The sequence below is a fragment of the Macaca thibetana genome, chromosome 5 (genome assembly GCF_024542745.1).
Source record: "Macaca thibetana thibetana isolate TM-01 chromosome 5, ASM2454274v1, whole genome shotgun sequence".
NCBI lineage: Eukaryota > Metazoa > Chordata > Mammalia > Primates > Cercopithecidae > Macaca > Macaca thibetana.
In genome coordinates this window covers 82,724,894-82,746,320 of record NC_065582.1, presented here as the reverse complement: position 1 = coordinate 82,746,320, position 21,427 = coordinate 82,724,894, and the positions used below count along the sequence as shown (strand labels likewise).

The 21,427-nt window shown below is 33.7% G+C and overlaps 3 protein-coding genes across 6 annotated transcripts in view; 1 reads left to right on the top strand and 2 right to left on the bottom strand.

Annotated features, from left to right (window-relative positions):
• The window catches only part of PPA2 (inorganic pyrophosphatase 2), a 1,020,900-nt gene that overhangs the window by 762,907 nt on the left and 236,566 nt on the right, over positions 1-21,427 (bottom strand). The window lies entirely within an intron of this gene.
• The window catches only part of AIMP1 (aminoacyl tRNA synthetase complex interacting multifunctional protein 1), a 524,679-nt gene that overhangs the window by 368,937 nt on the left and 134,315 nt on the right, over positions 1-21,427 (top strand). The window lies entirely within an intron of this gene.
• Positions 1-21,427, bottom strand: part of TBCK (TBC1 domain containing kinase) — a 235,564-nt gene that overhangs the window by 109,237 nt on the left and 104,900 nt on the right. For all 4 annotated transcript variants that reach the window (XM_050791478.1, XM_050791477.1, XM_050791480.1 and 1 more), the window contains 2 exons: positions 9,695-9,731; positions 8,553-8,714 (listed from right to left, as the gene is read on the bottom strand). In XM_050791478.1, the coding sequence (XP_050647435.1) occupies positions 8,553-8,714; positions 9,695-9,731 (199 nt within the window). The remainder of the gene's footprint in view (positions 1-8,552; positions 8,715-9,694; positions 9,732-21,427) is intronic.

Sequence of the window (21,427 nt, the reverse complement as noted above, 5' to 3'; positions counted from 1 at the left end):
TTGTACATGATTTTCTGTATCTCTGTTAACTTTCAGGATCCATGTATTATGAAATTTCATGGTGATATACTTAAGCATATACTTCATTGTGCTGGGCATTTGGTGGATCCCTGAGTTACAGAAAAAGTATGTTTTTGATGTTTGTGATAATTTGTTTCTTTTTAAATCTTCTATTCTATAATGAAGAATCTTGAACTTCCTGAATTTAATTTCTAACAATTTTTTCTTTTTATTCTTACTTTCCATGTGTATTTTTGTTCCATACTCTGTGAGATTTCCTAAAGTTTATCATTTCACATTTTCATCACAAACATCATTGCATTTCTTTTTTTTTTTTTTTTTGAGACGGAGTCTTGCTTTGTCACCCAGGCTAGAGTGCAGTGGCCGGATCTCAGCTCACTGCAAGCTCCGCCTCCCAGGTTCACGCCATTCTCCTGGCTCAGCCTCCCGCGTAGCTGGGACTACAGGCGCCCGCCACCTCGCCCGGCTAGTTTTTTGTATGTTTTAGTAGAGACGGCGTTTCACCATGTTAGCCAGGATGGTCTCGATCTCCTGACCTCGTGATCCGCCCGTCTCGGCCTCCCAAAGTGCTAGGATTACAGGCTTGAGCCACCGCGCCCGGCCTACATCATTGCATTTCTATATCAATTTCAATTTCCAGGCCAGGCACAGTGGCTCATGCCTGTAATCTTAGCACTTTGGGAGGCCAAGGCAGGAGGATCACTTGAGGCCAGGAGTTTGACGGCAGTCTGGCCAACATGGTGAAACCCTGTCTCTACTAAACAAAAATACAAAAATTAGCCAAATGTTGTGGAGTTCACCTGTAATCCCAGCTACTCAGGAGGCTGAGGCACGAGAATTGCTTGAACCTGAGAGGCGAAGACTGCAGTAAGCCATGATCACGTCACTGTACTCCAGCCTGGCTACAGAGCAAGACTCTCTCTCTCAAAAAAAAAATCAATTTCCAGATATTCAATGCAAAATATTTTTCATTGTTATATTTAAAAGTTCTGCTTTTTCATAGTAATTTTCTCATAGTTATCTTTCTGAATATATTATTTTTTCAGTTTGTACTGTTTTGAATCTTAATTGGAAGCTTTCCTCAGAGATTTTGTGATCTTTGATTCTATATATTTACAAGAACAGCACCAAAAATCAGATTGGAAGTTTTTTTTTTTGTTTGTTTGTTTTATGTGGGCAGGGCTTGGTGACTGGTGGATTAACTATGACTGTGTAGTATTCCATGGTGTATATGTATCACATTTTCTTTATGCAGTCCACCATTGATGGGCATTTAGGTTGATTCTGTGTCTTTGCTATTTTTGAACAGTGTTGTGATGAACATACACATGCATGTGTCCTTATGGCAGAATGATTTATAATCCTTTGGGTATATGCCTAGTAATGGGATTGCTGGGTTGAAGAGAAGCTCTGTTTTAAGTTCTTTGAGAAATCTTCAGACTGCTTTTGACAGTGGCTGAACTAGTTTACATTCCTGTAGGCAGTGTATAAGGGTTCCCTTTTCTTTGCAACATCACCAGCATCTGCTATTTGTTGGTTTTTCAATCACAGCCATTCTGACTGGTATGAGATAGTATCTCATTGTGGTTTCGATTTGCATTTCTCTAATGATTAGTGATGTTGAACAATTTTTTCATATGCTTGTTGGCTACACAGATGTCTTCTTTTGAGAAGTGTCTGTTCATGTATTATTTACATTTTTAAAGGGGTCATTTGCTTTTTCCTTGTTGGTTTAAGTTGTTTTTAGACTCTGGATAGTAGACCTTTGTCAAATAAACAGTTTGCAAATATTTTCTCCCATTCTGTAGGTTGTCTGTTTACTCTGTTGACAGTTTCTTTTGCTGTGCAGAAGCTTAAAGAACTTAATTAGGTCCCATTTGTCAATTTTTGTTTTTGTTGCAATTGCTCTTGAGGACTTAGTCATAAATACTTTCCCAAGGCCCAGGTCCAGAATGGTGTTTCCTCAGTTTTCTTCTAGGATTCTTATTGTGGTCTTATATTTAAATGTTTATGCCCTCTCGAGTTAATCTTCATATATGATGAAAGGAAGGGCTTCAGTTTCAATCTTCTGCATACGGCTTGCTAGCTATCCCAGTGCCATTTACTGAATAGGGAATCACCTCCTCATTGCTTATTTTTGTCAACTTTGTTGAAGATTAGATAGCTGTAGGTGTGTGGCCTTAATTCTGGACTCTCTAACCCATTCCATTGATCTATGTGTCTGTTTTTGTACCAGTATCATGCTGTTCTCTTTACCGTATCCTTGTAGTAGAGTTTGAAATTGGGTAGTGTGATGTCTCTAGCTTTGTCCTTTTTGCTTAGGATTGCTTTAGTGATTCGGGGTCTTTTTTGGTACCATATGCATTTTAGAATATTTTTTTCTAATTCTGTGATAAATGTTGTTGGTAGTTTGATAGGAATAGCACTGAATCTATAAATTGCTTTGGGCAATATGTCCATTTTAACAACATTGATTCTTCTGATCCATGAGTATGGAATATTTTTCCATTTGTTTGCATCATCTACGATTTCTTTTTTTTTTTTTTTTCTTTTCTGAGATGGAGTCTCACTCTGTCGCCCAGGCTGGAGTGCAGTGGCGCGATCTTGGCTCACTGAAACCTCCGCCTCCCAGGTTCAAGCTATTCTCTTGCCTCAGCCTCCTGAGTAGCTGGGATTACAGGCGCACGCCACCACGCCTAGCTAATTTTGTATTTTTAGTAGAGATGGGGTTTCACCATATTGATCAGGCTGGTCTCGAACTCCTGACCTTGTGATCTGCCCACCTCAGCCTCCCAAAGTGCTGGTATTACAGGCGTGAGCCACTGTGCCTGGCCATCTATGATTTCTTTAAGCAGTGTTTTGTAGTTGTCATTGTAGAGATCTTTCACCTCCTTTGGGCAGATGTACTCTTAGGTAATGAACTTTTTTTATTGGCTATTGTAAGTGAGATTGCGTTCTTGATTGGGTTCTCACCTTGGACACAGTGTACAGAAGTGCTACTGATTTTTATATATTGATTTTTTAATCCTAAAACTTGGCTAAAGTTTTCATCAAATCTAGGAGCTCTTGAGCAGAGGCTATGGGGATTTCCAGGCACAAAACTATATCATTTGTGAAAAGAGACAGTTTGATTCCTCTTCTTCCTATTCAGATCCCTTTAATTTCTTTATCTTGCCTGATTGTTGTAGCTAAGACTTCCAGTACTATGTGGAATAGGAGTGGTGAGAGTGGCCATACTTGTCTTGTTTCAATTCTCAAGGGGAATATGCATTCAGTTATTGCCCATTCAGCCTCATTCTGGCTGTTGGTTTCTCACAGATGGTTCTTACTATTTCAAGGTATATTCTTTTGATGCCTTAAATATCTTTCTTAAATTTAATACATTTTGGTACTTACATTCTTATTGCAATATCTATCAGTAGTATATGTAGGGATATTTTAAACAGTTTCTGACTTTTAAAGGTTTTTGTGGTTAATTACTTTTAATCTACTTCAAAAGTGAAAAATGCTCTATATATTTTGTTTTGCAAACCTAAGGCACATATAAACATTCAATGGTAAAACAAATACAAACTTAATGCCATCATTGGTATCCTGAAACAAAATACTCTTAATAACACTGATCTAAACTATAAGATAACTTTTGGACTGCTCAAAAATTCAGAAAGCGAGAACCCTTTCACAAAACAGAAACCCTTATCAACCATAAAACAAGAAGCTCTGCTATAAAGAAAGGCCTTCCTATCAGATTCTTGACAATTTGGGACCAGGTTTAAGATGTATAAGTACTCAGATCTACTCTAAATTTTCAAGATAAGTAGAAATTCTGATCACCTCTGTCATTATTTTTCATTACAGTTCTCAATATGTACGAAACATTTCTTTTAAACTTTAAAGTATTTACATGTTGCAAAATTAGTTGTATGCTTCAAGAGCAACAATTAGGTCAGTGTTATATGAATTCTTCTAGCTTCCTAGAATCACGTTATAATTTCAGAGTCTTCATCAGCCATGCTACTGGCTGCTGTTTTCATGACCATTTATTAGCTTGGAGGTGATAAACTGTAATATCTGTTTTTAAATTTTCCTCTTTTCCATAAAATAATGCAGTATTTCCACCAGAAACAAGACTGACATAACTGGAGGTTTTAAAAATAATTTTTCATAAAGCTTTATTTCAGTGACTATACACCATACCAATATAAACAAATTAACACTTTCTTACTTATCCTTAACTAATTTTAAACACACAAGACTTTAATATGGCATCTAGATTTTAATGTTTATATGTAATTTTTATGGATAGATGGGGGAGAGAAGGACTACTGCTAAAATCTCCAAATTTAATTTTCATTTTGATTGTCCTTTTGCAATTCCAAGGTATACTTAGAAATAGACACGCAGTGAGCCGAAATCATGCCTGGGCAACAGAGTGAGACTCCATCTCAAAAAAAAAAAAAAAAAAAAAAAAAAAAAAAAAAGACATGCATGAAGATCATGTAGCTACAAGCAGAAGATGGGAATAATTGATTCTCAGTTTCAGGTCAAGTGGCATCAATATTACAGGCTTGACAGTACAAAACTTTCATTGAACAACTGTGTACTACAGTTGCTCTACTGTTTCACAAATGATTTCTCCATCCCATATCTGGCTGTAAGACAGGGGGAAAAATGATGGATAACTATTAGGAGCACGTATGTTAAGAATCCTTTGCTTCACTCATGATAGATCACCCTGATGTAGAGAGATCAGAAAGCTCTGCATTAATATCAATTATAGTGTTCATATTTTGGTACCTGATGTTATTTTAAGTACTTTTTTCATTACTTCAAAAATATTGAAAAAATATCTCAACAAATATTATTTTAAAAAATCTTTAATGTGGCCTACAAGATCTTGCATGATCCTTCTTTGTCTATCTCTCCATTCACTTTTCTAGCCACTCCTCTCCACTTTCCTGTGTGCTCTAATGTCCTTCAGTTGTCTGAGGCCTTTGAGCATTTTATTCCCTCTGTCTACAAGATTTTCCTCTTTCCACTCCCCACTCCTCAATATCACTTAAATAATTTCAGATATTATCTTAAGTATCATTTACTTAAGAAAAACTCCCTAACTCCCTGTTTTAAACTCCTATTGTTTTCTGCAGTGTTCATCACCATGATAACTATTTAAAAAAGGAGTCACAAATTAGCAGCCTACTGGCTATAATAAGCTTATATTTGATTAAGTCTTATAGTTTCAAAAATCTAAGCCACTGTTTATAATGGAAAGATTACACATAAATATTACAGTAACCCTATTTAATTTATATTTATCCCTAGATGACAGTAAAAAACTATTGACTGAAAACTCAGATTGCTTCTCATTTATATACTTAAAAATCTCTAAAATACTTTAAAAACTTTGGATATAAATGTAGTGTAACAAAATTTACTTGGCAACACTTTTGCTTTATTAAGATAAGTACTGAATAATGGAAAAGTTATAGCAGTCAACTGTCCACTCATCTGATGGTGGTATCGAACCACAACACTGATATCTGCTTTCTTTGCTTTGGTTAAGCATTTCATGAAAATATATCTGCTGCTTAGATTAATATGAACATTTGTTTTTTAGCTAAAACTTCACAATTATACTATACCTCTGACTAAAATAAGTTTTACTTCAAGTAAACTCAAAGCCTTATTGTTTTAAGAGACCAAATAAATCCTCTCAAATTCTATGCTACATAAAATATGTGTGAAAATAAATTCAGAGGTCACCAGATTCTTGTCCTACTTCCCCAAATACACTCAGAACACATTCAATCTAAACATATGAAGAACTTTTAAGTACATAAAAAATTTTCTTATATAGTCCGCTCTCTATATCTGTGGGTTCTGCATCCATGGATTTAACCAATTGCACATTGAATATATTTGGGGAATAAAAATGAATGTCTGTGTCTGTACTGAGCATGACTTTTTTTCTTGTCATTATTCCCTAAACAATATAGTATAACAACTATTTACATAGCATTTCTATTGTATTAGGCATTAAAAGTTATCATGAGATGATCTGAAGTATAAATGTGGATGTGCACAGGTTACATGCAAAGGGACTACAGCATTTGTGGATTACAGTATCTGTGGGGGGTCTTGAAACCAATCCCCCATTGATACTGGGGGATGACTGAACTTGTATTTCACTATGTATCTTGCTATAAAATGAAAATAGAATTATTCATATATACTTTTAACAGATAGAATGCTCATCAGTTAAAAATATCAAATTTGTGCCTACTGTGAACATTTGAACTTATTTATTTGAAGTTTATACTATTACTAATAAATAATATTTTGTTCAGGAATTAGGTGGCAATGTAAATGGGAAGGAAGAAGACATAGATAAGCTAGGCAGCTTTGAAAATATGTGGAAAATGTCATTCCTGTTCATCCAGTTAAGTGCTTTAATAGGACCTATCATTAACGCATTGAGATATTAGGAGCAGGGATGATGGGACTGAATTGAAGACTTAATAATAGAAGATGAAATATCTTGGGTCTTTGCATGTAGGATAACCTATTTATAAACAAAACAAATTAATTATTTCATGGAAAGATGAATTTTCAGTAAGAGAAATTAAGCAAAGAAACCCAATTGTACCAGCTGACACTACATCAACTAAATAGATTTTATTCCTATTTGAATACCATGCTCTGAACAAAATGAGTGCTTAATAAGGTTTGACAGATGTTATGATATAGTGAATAGAAAGGATAAAATTACCAGAATTCCATTTTCTAAGGCCTAAAACAAGCAAGGTAACATCTCTTGAATGATCATTAGTAAGAATATTGTGTAAATCCTTTCAGTTTTGAATTAATAGAGAAACTTTATTCTAATCTTGTACCATCTGTAAAGTAAACCCAAAGCAGGCAATTTTAAAGATATACAGACATAATTTTTCCTATGGAATTAAGATAGAAATATGTCAGTTGACTGTAAAATACACAGTTGCATGTGTTTTTTTAATAGACAAGCAGAGTTGCCACTAATCTCCCTATAAAGTATAAAAACAGATGCTTCACCAATGTTTAACAGGAGCATTTATGCATCAAATTAGAAAGGCAATAAATTTGCTTAATTTGAAAATGTACAATCAGCATTCCATATATATATATATATATATATTTATATATTTTTATATATATATATATATATATTTTAGAACTGGCCAGAAAATGTATTTTAATCCTAATCAATCATCCTATGTTTACTTTGGCAAGCTGGAAATGACAAGAAATCATCTGCAAAAAATAAACAGTATTCCTAGTTTGCGAAACTAGCTTATTTATTACTGTTCAAAACAAAAAAAATGGATAACTTGATTTTCATAAAGAATCTCCCAGAAAAAATATGACCTAAACTATTTATTCATATAAGAAATAACTCACTTTAATTAAAATTTGATAAGTCAGAAAGCTGATAATAATAGCTTCAATTTTGAGGGAAGGGGGAAGAAAAAGTGTTAAATAAATCCAAAGCATTTTTCTTATTATTTTCCCACAAATAATAAAAAATTAAAAAAAAAATTTTTTTTTTGAAAGTGAAGTACCAAGTACAGATCAACCATTAAACATAAAAATGAGGTTCGGCAGTAGGTTTCTTATTTTTCTTCAGAGTAATTAATAAAGATATAATCTTAAGGGACCTTCCTTTTGTTTTTTACTTAGTTTTCAGGTAAATTTGATTCTGGGATAATTTTAAGTGAGTTTATTACCAGCAGTAACTTGGGCCTGCCTGAAAATATGGAGAACAGCAGAAGAGATGCAGTCAATAAAGTATGTGAATTTTTTCACCTAAAAAATTGAAGTTTCCGCAAAAATATAGATTTAGTTACATCCTAGGTGACGACATTAATTTCATCTTTTTAACCATAGCATCAAAGCTTATAGTTATCCATTATTTCTACATTTAAACATTCAACTCCTAGGTTTACAAGTTCCTTACTTGTGAATACTCTATATAGCTTAACATACTCTCCTGCATTGCATGGCATAGAATTTCCCTGGAGTTTGATTTGTCCTCCTAAGAGGGCGGTATTTCCTTTTGTCACACTGTCAAATTGTTAGCAAGCAGCACTAGGAGGGAACAAAGTTTCATGTGAATTGTATCTTTGTATAAACATAGATTCTTAAACACCTTCCCAAGTGGCCTTTCTATACTCTCCATCACTGAAGATAAACAGCCCCTGTCCTAAGCAAAAGAGCAAATATGATATTGCCCCCACTTCCTGGCCGTTTACCCATTTAGTAGCATTACCAAGATGGATGTAAATCACAGTGAGCTGGTAAGACCCAGATTTGTATTTACAATGCTGGGTCAGCAGAAGAGGCAGTATATGAGAGAGAGAATCCAGAGAGGATGATGAGGCCCAAACAGAAGAGGTGCTGAAGGCCTGGATGGTTATTTTTGTGAATGGCTTAAGAATGTGTCATTATTTCATAGTCAAATTTCATTTAATGGTTCCATTTATTGAGATCTATACCTGGTAAATCGGAGAAGAGAAGAATGCACTCATTAAAGCCATTAGCCAAAAGCCGGTCCCGCAACTGCTGAAGAATTGCTACTCCAATACAGAATGGAAAAGAGGAATTCCCAAGTAGTAAGGTATCCCAGAGGTGGAAAATTTTGTGTAGTGGAAACACATCTGTAAAATGATAAAAATATAAATAAATTAAAAAACCAAAATAATAACAATTAAAACAATAACAACCTACTTTACTAGTTCTATAATTATTACCTTATGGTCAAAACTATTATTGAAGAGCTAATACTACCAAATTCTTTTAATGAAATGTTTATTTGGCTTTGAAAATTTATAGCCTCCTAAGGCATCTTAAAAAATTGATAATCAGACTGACCTAACAGAAAATATTTTTAACCCTATTAACCATTCATAATATGTCTTCCCAGAACTTTCCAGTTATATTATTCTCACAGATTTATTCATCTAGATGAACTTTAGTGTTGTTTTAGGTACAGTAAAATGACATATCTATTATATTATCTAAACAACTGTTTTAATAAATTCCCACCAAAAATCCTATGAGCAGCTTTCTATTTTTTGCAACTGCCTTTTTCTTATTAACAATACTATGTATATCTTCCAGGCCAGTGGATAAAGATCTACTTCAAATATTATTACAGTTACCATGTAAAGCACATTTTATTTGTAAGGATGTACACTTTATTAATATTTATATTAATATTTAATAGTAAATTAAAATATTACACATTCACATAATCTGCTTAATTTCTAGAGGAATCCTAGTTTAAAAAATAAAAGTTATTGAAGAATCTCTGAAAATTAAGCCTGATTTGGTTGTAATAGTTGCCCTTATAAGCTTTATGTAAATGCTACAGTTGATAATTTCTTTTTCAAAGGGGGCCAGAGTTTGTACAAATATCACGAAATGTACAATAGGTTTTTATTTTATAGAATTCTCACTTTGATATTCAGGGATCAGAACGATTGAAATTCTTTTCTACCCAACTCTATTATGTTAGAAATACATAAAAAGACTTACTACATCTGCTCAATGTTATTGCAAATATAAAATATGGGGAGGCATTGGCCTGTCCTTGTGCTAATACAATATCAAAAAAACCAGGGGAAGTGATACTTACGAGTAAACATGGTGAGAAACCAAGGGATGGCATAGAGCTATGAGTGGAAAAAGGGGTACAGGGAATGGATAAAGAGGAAATAAAAGAGGTAATTAGAATGATTACCAATCAACTAAATGGTAATGTAAGTTCTATGTTTCGGTCTACTTTTATTGGTTAAAAAAAAGAAAATGTAGTGTTAAGTTTATCCTAAAGCTGCCTCCTTAAATGTTTTAAGTTCGGCCTAAAGGTTTCTCCATACAAAGTGAACGATAATCTAACTGGATGTGTAAACAAGACTGTAGCAAATGCTGAGCTGTCACCAATCTGGCTGTTTCTGTACCTCACTTTTGTTTCTGTAGGTCACTTTTCTTTTTCTGTCCATAAATCTTCCACCATGTGGCTATGCTGGAGTGTCTGAACCTCTTCTGGCTTGGGGGCTGCCAATTTATGAATTGGTCTTTCCTCAATTAAACTCTGTTAAATTCAATTTGTCAAAGGTTTTTCTTTTAACATAGGTAATTACAGTTATTACAAATACTCTATTATATAATGATACTATCCACATTACAAATGTAGATGACTCTTTTGCCACAGATTATTCACAGAATGTCTTCATTTCACCAAAGGATAAACTCAAGACTGTGGCTAATCCAAACGCAATACTGGGATACTAATTTCAAGGGTATATTTTACTTTTCAGGTTTGTGCAGAATATTTCTGAGATTTTAAAGATCCTTGTGTTAGTTAATTGACTGGATCAGGGGATACCTAGGTATCTGGTTAAATGTTATTTGTGTGTGTGTGTGAGAGATGGTGTTTCCAGATGAGATCAGCATTTGAATCAGTGGACTCAGTAAACTGTCCTCCCCAGTGTGAGCAGGTATCATCTAATCAACTGAGAGACTGAACAAAACAAAGGTAGAGGAAGGAGGACTGTGCCTCTTCTTTTCTACCTCACTGCTTGAACCGGAACATTTCATCTAATCTTCTCTTGCCTTTAGACTAGGATTTGTATCACCAGCCTCCTGGTTCTCAGGCCTTTGGAATCAGAATTACAAAGGCCTCTGGACTTTGAATTATACCACTGGCTTTCCTGGGTGTCCAGCTTGCAAACAGTATATTGTGAGATATCTCAGCCTCCATAAATGTGTGAGCCAATTACTCATAATAAATCTCCTTTATCTATACTTATATATCTCCTATTGGTTCTGTTTCTCTAGAGAACCCTAATACAGTCCTGGTAAGTATTGAGGTACTCTTAACTGTATTTATTTTTTAATGTTCACAATGTCTCAATAAAAGGTGTTAAGAAGCATGTGCTTTTTGTTACCACTTTCTCAATTAACAGGATGCTTCATAACAGACTAAAAGTAATAAGAGCTAATATTACCATTATTAATAATAGTTTGACAAATTTATTTTCCTAAGTTTACTACCTAGAAATATATACATACACACACACATATATAGCTATATATATAGTATAAATGGTTCTATATAAATATATATAGACATACACATTTTCAAATTTTAGAAGGTTTTGGAAGTGACAAATCTTCCTTAATTTATAAAAGTAGAGTAAAAATCTCCTTTGTCAATAGCAAGTATCAAACACCAACAATAATTTACAAAAAAAACCTGAAAAAGCACTAATTTTATTTCACTTTGTGAGTTAATACAGGCTGCTATTAAAGACTTCTTTACTACCTACAGGGTTAGTTTAAATAAATATTATTTCAGCATCTAGCAATTATGAATTTATGAGTAAAGATGTATATTGTCTGTGCATTTCACTCAATTATTTATACTATCAAGATGCCAGTCAAGAACTTTATAAGTATAAGGTTTATTAAAATCTAAGTACTACATGTGAAATAAAACCCACTCATCTCCACCATATCACCATTTTTTTATAGGTTGACATTTAGATACATTTTTCTAGGGACAACATAAATGGGAAAAGGAAAAAGTACAAAGGTATATGACTTCACTGTAATGAGTAAGGGTTGTAGAAAACAATAAAATATAAATTGATCATTTTAATTTAAATTAAAAAATAAAGTCAGCAAAATTAGTTTCATTGCTATTATTCAACATCTCTTTTAAAGACACAACATCAACATTACCTTCTCCCCTCTTGAGGAAAGCTAATTGTCATTAAAAATCTTCTTCAAATTATTTCAGCAACTAGCTAACAGTGCCTTTCTCTCATACTAGTCTTTGTAATTAGCTTCATTAAGATCTATGGAAGAATTCTGCTTCTGACCAAGGTGGCATAACAGGAACCAGATTTACCTCCTGAACTGAAACACCTAAAAGTCAGACCAAATATATAAAACAACAATTTGTACATCTTACATATCAGGCAGAGAGAGTGGTACCTGAGAGAGGAGAAACAAATGAAATGAACCCTAAAATTGTCCAATTTACTGCATGCAAAGTTCCAGGCCACTGACAGGGAGGAAGAACCAGAAAGAGCTTGGTGGTTGTCCTGAGCTGAATATGCAGAGTAGGAAATCTGGAGAGACCAAGGTGGATATAATCTTCAGGAAAGTGTCCTGGAAGATGCTGCCAGAGAGATAGTTGCATAGAAAAAGCTCCAGAAGTCTGCTGAAGGTTCCCCTCAAATCTTTGCTAATTACTGGAGAGTGTGTATGTGTGTGTGTGTATATATATATGTGTGTGTGTGTGTGTGTGTGTGTACACACAGAAAACATATATCTGAGTATCTGAGTGTGTACATATATATAACAAAGTGGGGCAGAAACCACTTCAAATGATCAGAGGGAAAAAATGCCAAGCTCATAAAATGCCAAGAATAGTTCATTTTCTCACTAACCAGAATGAAAAAAAAAACAAAAACAAACAAACAAAAAAACAAAAAACACCCACAACTGTTATAAACAAGGCATTAGGGAGAGTAGTCAGAAGAGTACTGCTTTAGTAATGGAGCAAAATTATGCTCCAAAACCAACCTTCTCTGGCCCCATTTAATCAACCTTAAAAGCAAGCCTTGGAAGGATCAAATTGTTTCAGTGTAACTTAACTGCACCCAACCACACTCATGGTCACCCCCAAACTGCCTCTTTTTTCTACCAACACCATTATTATAGTCACTTAGGTAGAAAAATCTTAGGCATAAAAGTAAGTCTGATAGATAGTATTTTTACAAGGTCTCTTCAATCTTCTGCTTCTGTCCATTCATACTGAACTAATCTTGTTTTGGTTCTCATTCTTTCTTTCATGGACTACTGCAAATGTTTCATAATTGTTCAGTTTCTACCTGGTCCAATATTTCCTTTAGCCAAATTGATTTTTCTAAATACACAATTGTGATGACATCATTCCCCTGCTCTCCCACATCAATACGTTTCCACTTCATACCAAATTAAGTAAATTTTGTACTCCTGCATTTAAGGCCCCTGTGAATTAGTGAAAAAGCCAAGGACTTGGAGTCAGAAAACATACATCTGAGTTTTGACTCTGACGATTACTGGATACCATGCCTTGGTCAAGTCAGTTAACCTCTGTGAATCCCAGATCTTCATTTTTTGAAACAGGAAAACTAGTGTCTGTCTTAACTATGTCATAGAGATGGTGTGATGTTAGAAATAATATATGTGAAAATGCTTTGGAAACAGTAACAACCTGCAAATTTAAAGTAGTATGATCATTAATATCAGAATAAGAAATGGCATCAGACTAAATTGCTTTGCACCTTCCCACTTGCCTACACATGTTCTACTTCCCTCAAAGGCAGATTTACTATGATCTGAACACACTACTTTCCTAACGATGCATTTTGCATTTTCTTCTTTGAATGCTCTTTCTTGATCATTTCCATCAATCAAAGCTCTACAAGATTTTTCCAAGACTGCCTCAAATGCCATTTGTTCTGTGAAAACTTTTTGTATATTTTTTATGATACCTATCCCACTATGGTTTGTATCATATATAATATAGTTGTATTATATATAATTATAGTAATCATTTTTATATTATAATTACTTATCACAACATACTATACTATACTTAATTCTGGGTATATTCATTCACTCTTTCATTCATTCATGCTTGCTTTTGTTCATTTATTCAATATGAAATGCTTTGGGTTATATGCCATGTGCCCCACTCCGGCAGAAGAGTCAGACATATGAACAGATACCTAAAATGCTTTACTATTAAGTGCAACAATACAAATTCTGGTATAAGGTAATGGCAGCAAAGTTACAGTAGCTTATGGCCTTTCCTATCATATTCTCTGCAGGAGAATGATAGGATTCTTGTGAGTAAATGTTATTTTACTCATTTATTCATTAATTCAATATTTTCTAAGTGCCGAATACATGCCAGATCTGTGTTAGGTGATAGAATATAGCAGTGAACAAAGCATAGTTCCAGGCTGTAGGGAGCTTACAATAAGAGCAGTAGATATTCATTAAATATTCTCTCAACCCACTCCAATCAAGTTCTTGCCTCCAACTCACCACTGAAACTGTTCTTACCTTGGTCATCAATAATTTCTATGTCATTAAATCTAATGGCCAATTCTCAATTGCAATCTTTCTTTACCAATCAGCAGGATTTGACATAGTTGACTATTCTCACTTATTCAGAACACTTTATTCCCTCCACTTGGCTTCCAAAACACCATACTCACCTAGTTTTGTTCTTATCTTTCTGACTGCTCCTTGTCCATCTCCTTTGTTAGTTCCTCTTCCTCTCTCTGACTCTCTACCTGGAGTCTCCCAGGTTCAGTTCTTAGATATCTTTTCTATTTTTGTCGAAATAATAACTGTATAGTTTGAGGGCCCTCATATTTACAGCTCCATCCCTAAACATCTCCTACAAATTCTGAAACTGTGTATCCAAATGCCTGTTACCTCCACTTGCATGTCTAACAGATACACATATCCTAAAATTAGCTCCTGAGACTTCCTTCAAAATCTATACCTCCAAGTATAGTATTCCAAATCTCAGTTAGAAGCAACTCTACCCTTTCAATTGCTCAGGTACGTGACTCCTCTCTTCCTCACACACAATGTATTTGTCACCAGTAGTCCTGCTGGCTCTACCTTCAAAATACATGCAGCATATGAAAACTTCCCACTACTTCCACTGCTAATATCTTGATTCAAGTCAACACTATCTCTTGCCTAGATTACTGGAATAGTCCATGACTAGTTTCGTAGATTTCATTCTTGTCCATCCTTGGATTCCTCTCAGCATAGCAGCCAGAATGACCTTGTTAAAATGTTTACATGAGACATCACTCCTCTGCTCAAAAGCATCAGTGGCTTTCCACCTCTAACAATAAAAGCCGAAGTCCTAACGATGATCAATAAAACTATGTAATATGGCCCTCTATTACCTATTTGGCCTTATCTTCTTGTTCATTGTGCTCTAGTCACAATAGTCTGCTGGCTGCTCCTTCACGTCTCTGGTACGCTTCCACATCAGGGCTGTAGCAACTGCTGCTGCTTCTGCTTGGATTGCTCTTTCCCTTACTTTCTTAAAGCATTTATTCATAAGTCAGCCTTTCTGTGAGGTTTTCTTGGCTACCTTATTTCAAAATTCATGGTCAGGCGAGGTGGCTCACTCCTACAATCCCAGCACTTTGGAAGGTCAAAGCGGGAGGACTGCTTGACCCAAGAATTCAAGACCAGCTTGGGTAACATAGGGAGACCTCATATCTACAAAAAATTTAAGAAGTAGATGGGTATGGTGGCACATGCCTATAGTCCCAGCTACTTGGGAGGCTGAGGAGGATTACTTGAGCCCAGGAGGTTGAGACTGCAATGAGCCATAACCATACCACCGCACTCCAGCATGGGTGACAGAGCAAGACCTTGTCTCAGAAATAAATAAATAACGAAAACTCAATCTCTCCTTTACCTGAGCACATAACATCCATACCTCTGCTTTAGCTTTTTTATTTTAATTAGAACTTACCACTACCTACTAATATAGTATATTTATCTTCATTATTGTCTATCTACTCTAGAATATGAGGGCAGAGATTTTTGTCTATCTCTTATTTTATTGCTGACATATTATCCATGGCATAGAAAAATGTCTGGCACATAATAGGCACACAAATATTTGTTGAAAGGATCATTCAAATATTTGTTGAAAGAATGAATGAAAAACACAATGAAGATAAATGAAAGTGATTAAGGATCCAAATAGTCATGAGATTATATACTTTCTTAAGAAGTTTTTCAACAAATATGAAATAATGAGAAAATGAGTTAGTCCTTCCTTGCTTAATATTGGGGAAAAATCCTTCATATTAAATAGCAGGATATATTTAAAAAATTAAAATTGAGATTTTGTTATATACCTACACTTTGACAATAATTATAAAAAATTATTTAAAATAAGCAAAACAAAGCTTATTCTAATGATATTTGAAAAGTAATAATTAGTTCAAGTTGAATAAATATCTTTAATATAACATGTAACAGCTCCTAGGTGCTTACCAGAACCAGTTATCTCTTACCAATTAAGGATAATTAAGATTAATAAATAAGTAATGTACTCTGTGAGATGGCAATGCCTATTATTTTTTCTTTCTATATTTCTCCCTTTTAAAATCTTGATATTTTCATCTTAATTGATCAGGATATTGGCACAGCTTCATAATATAGCCTGATACAAAAAAGACATCAAGATACAATAATTTTGAATACCAGGCAGGTTTTAATTAAAAAGAAAAGCAATTTAATATTAGAGATATTATTAGCTATTTCCTAATTTAATAGAAAGTAAAATCTAATGAAAAGAAATCAAACATACTGTAAGTATTTTCTCCAGATCATGAAATTACGTACAATTCATTTGGTGTAGTGCTATTCTACACAGTCAGCTAAGTAAATACTGCCCCCTAGCAATATCAAGCAAGAGTAGTGATATTTAGCATTTCATGAGATCCTTCCATGTGGTCTGGTAATGTCAAATTTAGAACCATCAACAGGAAAAACAAAGGCAGGGGGATAATTTTCTTGATTTTGAAAAGCAGAAAATTACATTTTACTACTACAAAGGGGAGTCCCTTTCTATTGATTTTCTTAATCCACATCCTTTATAAGCATGCTATATTGTCTATCTTAAGTCAGAAGTATTTTCATATTTAAATTATTATACGCCTTCACTGTAATACATATTGACCATGAATTTAATGCTTTTGCAATGATTCTCTATATGTACATTAGGGAAACATACATATAGACATTCCAGAAAAGAATGTGTAAATATCTGCACTTTATGACCTGAGAAAGTTATCTCCTTGAACCTTTAGGATGATTGTGAAGACTAGTTAATGGATCTAGAACACCTGGCATAGGCATTTAGTAGACTTAAATATAGGAGTTACAATGATCACCCAGAATCTTCAGTAATGGAAAAGTATTTTAACAAGCCAAAGTTCTGAGGTAACCTCATTAAGTCACATAACAAAAGACACACATTTTTTTTTTTTTTTTTTTACTAGGAAAGGTATGACCAGAAGGTAAAAAGAATAGACTCCTAGGCACTGTATAAAATATTTTACTTATCAGTAAGAATTATTTCATCATTATCAATTAATTATTCTCAACTATGCTTAAAAACACTAATAAGGAAACAGAAGAATGATGGAATCATCTACAAGGATAGTACAGTATTAAATAATCATTATTATGCCATTCTTCATTTTTCTTTTTGTGCTAGCCGTAGTATTGCACCATCTTTCAAGAATATATGAAAGATGTACAGAGACACCATCATAATAGATTTTTTGTTGTTTTTTACGTTTTCATTGAACACAGCTAAAGATTGAGAATTTTTCATTTTCCACCTTTGTTATTAAGAAGAAAAGAGGAAAATGTTTCTTAACAGAGGACAATGTTTTACAATTACTGGACTCATCAGAAGATGAATACAAAAAGATAGCAACAGTTTGACTCAAGTCGAATGGTAAAATTAGTTATGTAAGTAATACCGCAAATTGTGAGTGCTCAGATGACAATCTCTTAGGTGAATTTCCTCAAACATAGCTATCAGAGTAAACAATAAATAAGTCTAGAATTCTCATTCAGTCAGTCATTCAAAGTTAAGGGTCTCACCACACAATATTGTGCAACAAGAAACCTGGGCCATTTTACTTTGCTAAAAGGATATATGAAAGTAATATTTGATTTTTTAATGATATTTGTGCACCAAAATTTTTTTGATACAGTTTAAGCAAATAAATGCTATAGGTGTATGTGTTTGCAATGTAATTATAAAGAAATAAATGATATAGAAATAAAAATTAAATTTATTCTAATTTGTGTTCATAAATCTAAAAATGAAAATGTTTTCAAATTATGGAATAAAAGACAGCTGTTCTTCAACAAAGTTATGAGCTCTGTCAATGTTTCATTTTGATGATTGTGTTTTAACCATGCAAGTGCAAGAAGAACCAGAAATCAGCTAGAACCTATGAGAGACAGACATATTTGAAATCTGGAATCAGTATTTACATGATGGATATCCTTCAGGCTCATGTATGACAGCTGAACAGTAAATTCAAAGGACACATACACATATATATTTTCACATATATACATATATACTTTCAAAATAAGGAATATATGACATAAAATTTTGGGTTTGTTGCATTTAAATTCTTACTAAATATTTTAATACAGTTTTTTTACTATGCTTTATTCCACTTCTGCAAATTATTCACAAAATGACTTAAATATAGAACAATAATGTAAAAGATCCCTTGGACTCAAAAAGTAAATGGTTAATTTTTTTCCCCTATATACCAAAAATTATATTAGTTACATCTTTTATAGGTCATGAGTTCCCTAAATAAAAAAAGAAACAAATAAAAAATAACTAACTGTATAAACATACCTTTTATTATTTATTCTTAGTTGGCTTACAATATTGAACTAAAGAACTATACACCGAAAACTTACAAGAAAATTAGTTGGATAATTTAATGGTTCTGAGATCTACATTATCATTTTTGGGAAAGATTAGCTATAATTCCAGAATACATTTCAATTATTTCATTGATTACCACAAAAATCTTTTCAAAAATTTCAAACAATTCATTCTAATTTACTTTAAGTAAAAGAAAAACTATAAAACATGTTATGTAGCACTTTGTGGGAGATAGAGAAGTACCTTAAAAATCAAGCAATTAAAAAGATTAAAATTCAAAGTGGCAGAAAATCTTCAACAATTCAGACAACTATGCAAGTCTTTATTGTTATTAGTACCATACCTCCTCAGACAGATTATTCATTAACTGACGTAGCAAAATAATATATCCATTATAGCTTGTAATATAATGTTCTTTTAAATATGAATCATATTAATATAATCAAATAAATAATGCAACATGATCAAATTATAATAATATTAATTAAAGAACAATACCCCTTAACAGTTATAGTGTGCCTGGAACTGTGTTGAACAGTTTATATGCATTCTCTAATTTAATCACCATTATGAGGTAGAATTTATTATAGTGTACATCAATGGTAAGAGGATTGTAGGTAAAAAACCAAAACTAAAACTAAAAAAAGATTATGTGATTTGCATATGGAATAGCAAGAATTTAGAACCCTGGGCATTTGGCACAAGTGTCTGAGTACTTAACCTCTATACCAGCCTTCTTAAATCTTGGTCACAGGCCTCTGGTGGTCCTTGAGACCTTTCAGGGGTCCACCAATTCAAAGCTATTTTCATAATAATAGTAAGATGATTTGCTCTTTTTACTGGATTGATATTTGTGCTAGTGGTGCAAAGCCACTGGTAGATAAAACTGCTGGTATCTTACCACAATTTAAGGCACAGACACCAAAGTATAATAATGGTCATGTGAAGGAGTAAAAATTATTAAATTTATTAAACATCTCTTTTAAAATTTGTGAAATGAAATGGAAGTAAGTGTAAAGTACTTGTTCTATCTACTGAAGTACAAAGAGGTAAAGCACTTGGGTAATCATCTGTGAGCTAACATTGATGGTTTTTGCGAGAAATACTATGTTTATTTGAAAGAATGACAATGATTTTTTTAAATGTACAAAGTGAAACAGTTACTTTAAGAAAAAATAAGAGCTTTTAGGCAAAGATTAAAATTTTGGAAATACATTATCTGCCACTGTGAAATCGGTAGGTTCCCAATACTTAATCACTTTTTGGAAGAGATCTATTGTGATATTAATAACTGTGATTTAAAAAATATTATATAATGAAATGCTTCATAGTTGGAAGATCTGTGTAACTCAGTGAATCAATATTTTTCAAATTACCAATTCATGACACTACAAAATTATGTATGAGTAAAAGAGCCATTTAAATTGCAAGATAGAGTGATGGATTTTAGTATAACACAGTATGAGGAGTTCATCGACATGGCTTTAGAATGTACATAGTAACTAGCTTTAAGAAACAATGAGGTCAGGAGCGGTGGTTCATGCTTGTAATCCCAGCACTTTGGGAGACCAAGCAGGTGGATCACTTGAGGTCAGGAGTTCAAGACCAGCCTGGCCAACATGGTGAAACCCTATCTCTACTAAAAATACAAAAAAAAAAAAAAAAAAATTAGCCAGGCATGGTGGCAACCACCCATAATCCCAGTTACTTGGGAGGCTGAGGCAGGAGAATCACTTGAACCCAGGAGGCAGAGGTTGCAGTGAGCCGAGATCAATGCACTTCCAGCCTGGGTGATGGAGTGAGACTTCATGTCCTTTGTAGGGACATGGATGCAGCTGGAAACCACCATTCTCTGCAAACTATTGCAAGAACAGAAAACCAAACACCACATGTTCTCACTAGTAGGTGGGAACTGAACAATGAGGACACTTGGACACAGGAAGGGGAACAACACACACCGGGGCCTGTTGTGGGGTAGGGGGAGGGGGAGGGATAGTGTTAGGAGATATACCTAATATAAATGATGCGTTAATGGGTACAGCACACCAACATGGAACACGTATACTTATGTAACAAACCTGCACATTGTGTATATGTACCCTAGAACTCAAACTATATTAAAAAAAAAAAAAAAAAAAAAAACACCACTGCTCTGAGACATTTAAGAAACTACCACTATCTGAGAAACTATTTACATGTCTGTGTGAGGTCACATTTTCTTCATATACTTAAACAAGTAAAAAGATTATAAAAATGTAAAAGATTATAAAAAGGTAAAACAATACCACTATTGCATTTTTGGGGAAAAATGTAACTATTTCTAAGAAAAATACGTTATTTTGGTTAACATGCAATGAGTTTGTTACTGTTATTTTTAAATGAGTTAATACATAAATATATTTTAAATCTCTACAAATATAGATAGCTATAACCCATATAAACAAAAACTCTTTGAGGTCCTCAGTAATTTTTCAGAATATAAAGGGGTTCTGAGAGCAAAATGTTTTAGAACTGCTGCATTTTGCCATACTTCCTTTCACCTGTTTCTGGATAGCATAAGGAATCATTAGATTAGAAACAGATGTGGGGGGTAATGGAAATGAAGATTTACTGAATTGGAAAACTTGCTAGATATTTAACTTGTGTATATAGTTTTTTGGCTAGAAAGTACCAAAATGTCATTTTATCATCCCTGATACTATTAATGGCCACTTTGATTTCTAAGATCTGGGCACTTTCTGAAAGGTAATCAAGCTTCACTACGAGAAAGAGACTTTAATAAGCCGCTTGTATTCAAAGGCCTTAATGGATCCAATGCCAGTAGAATGGAGT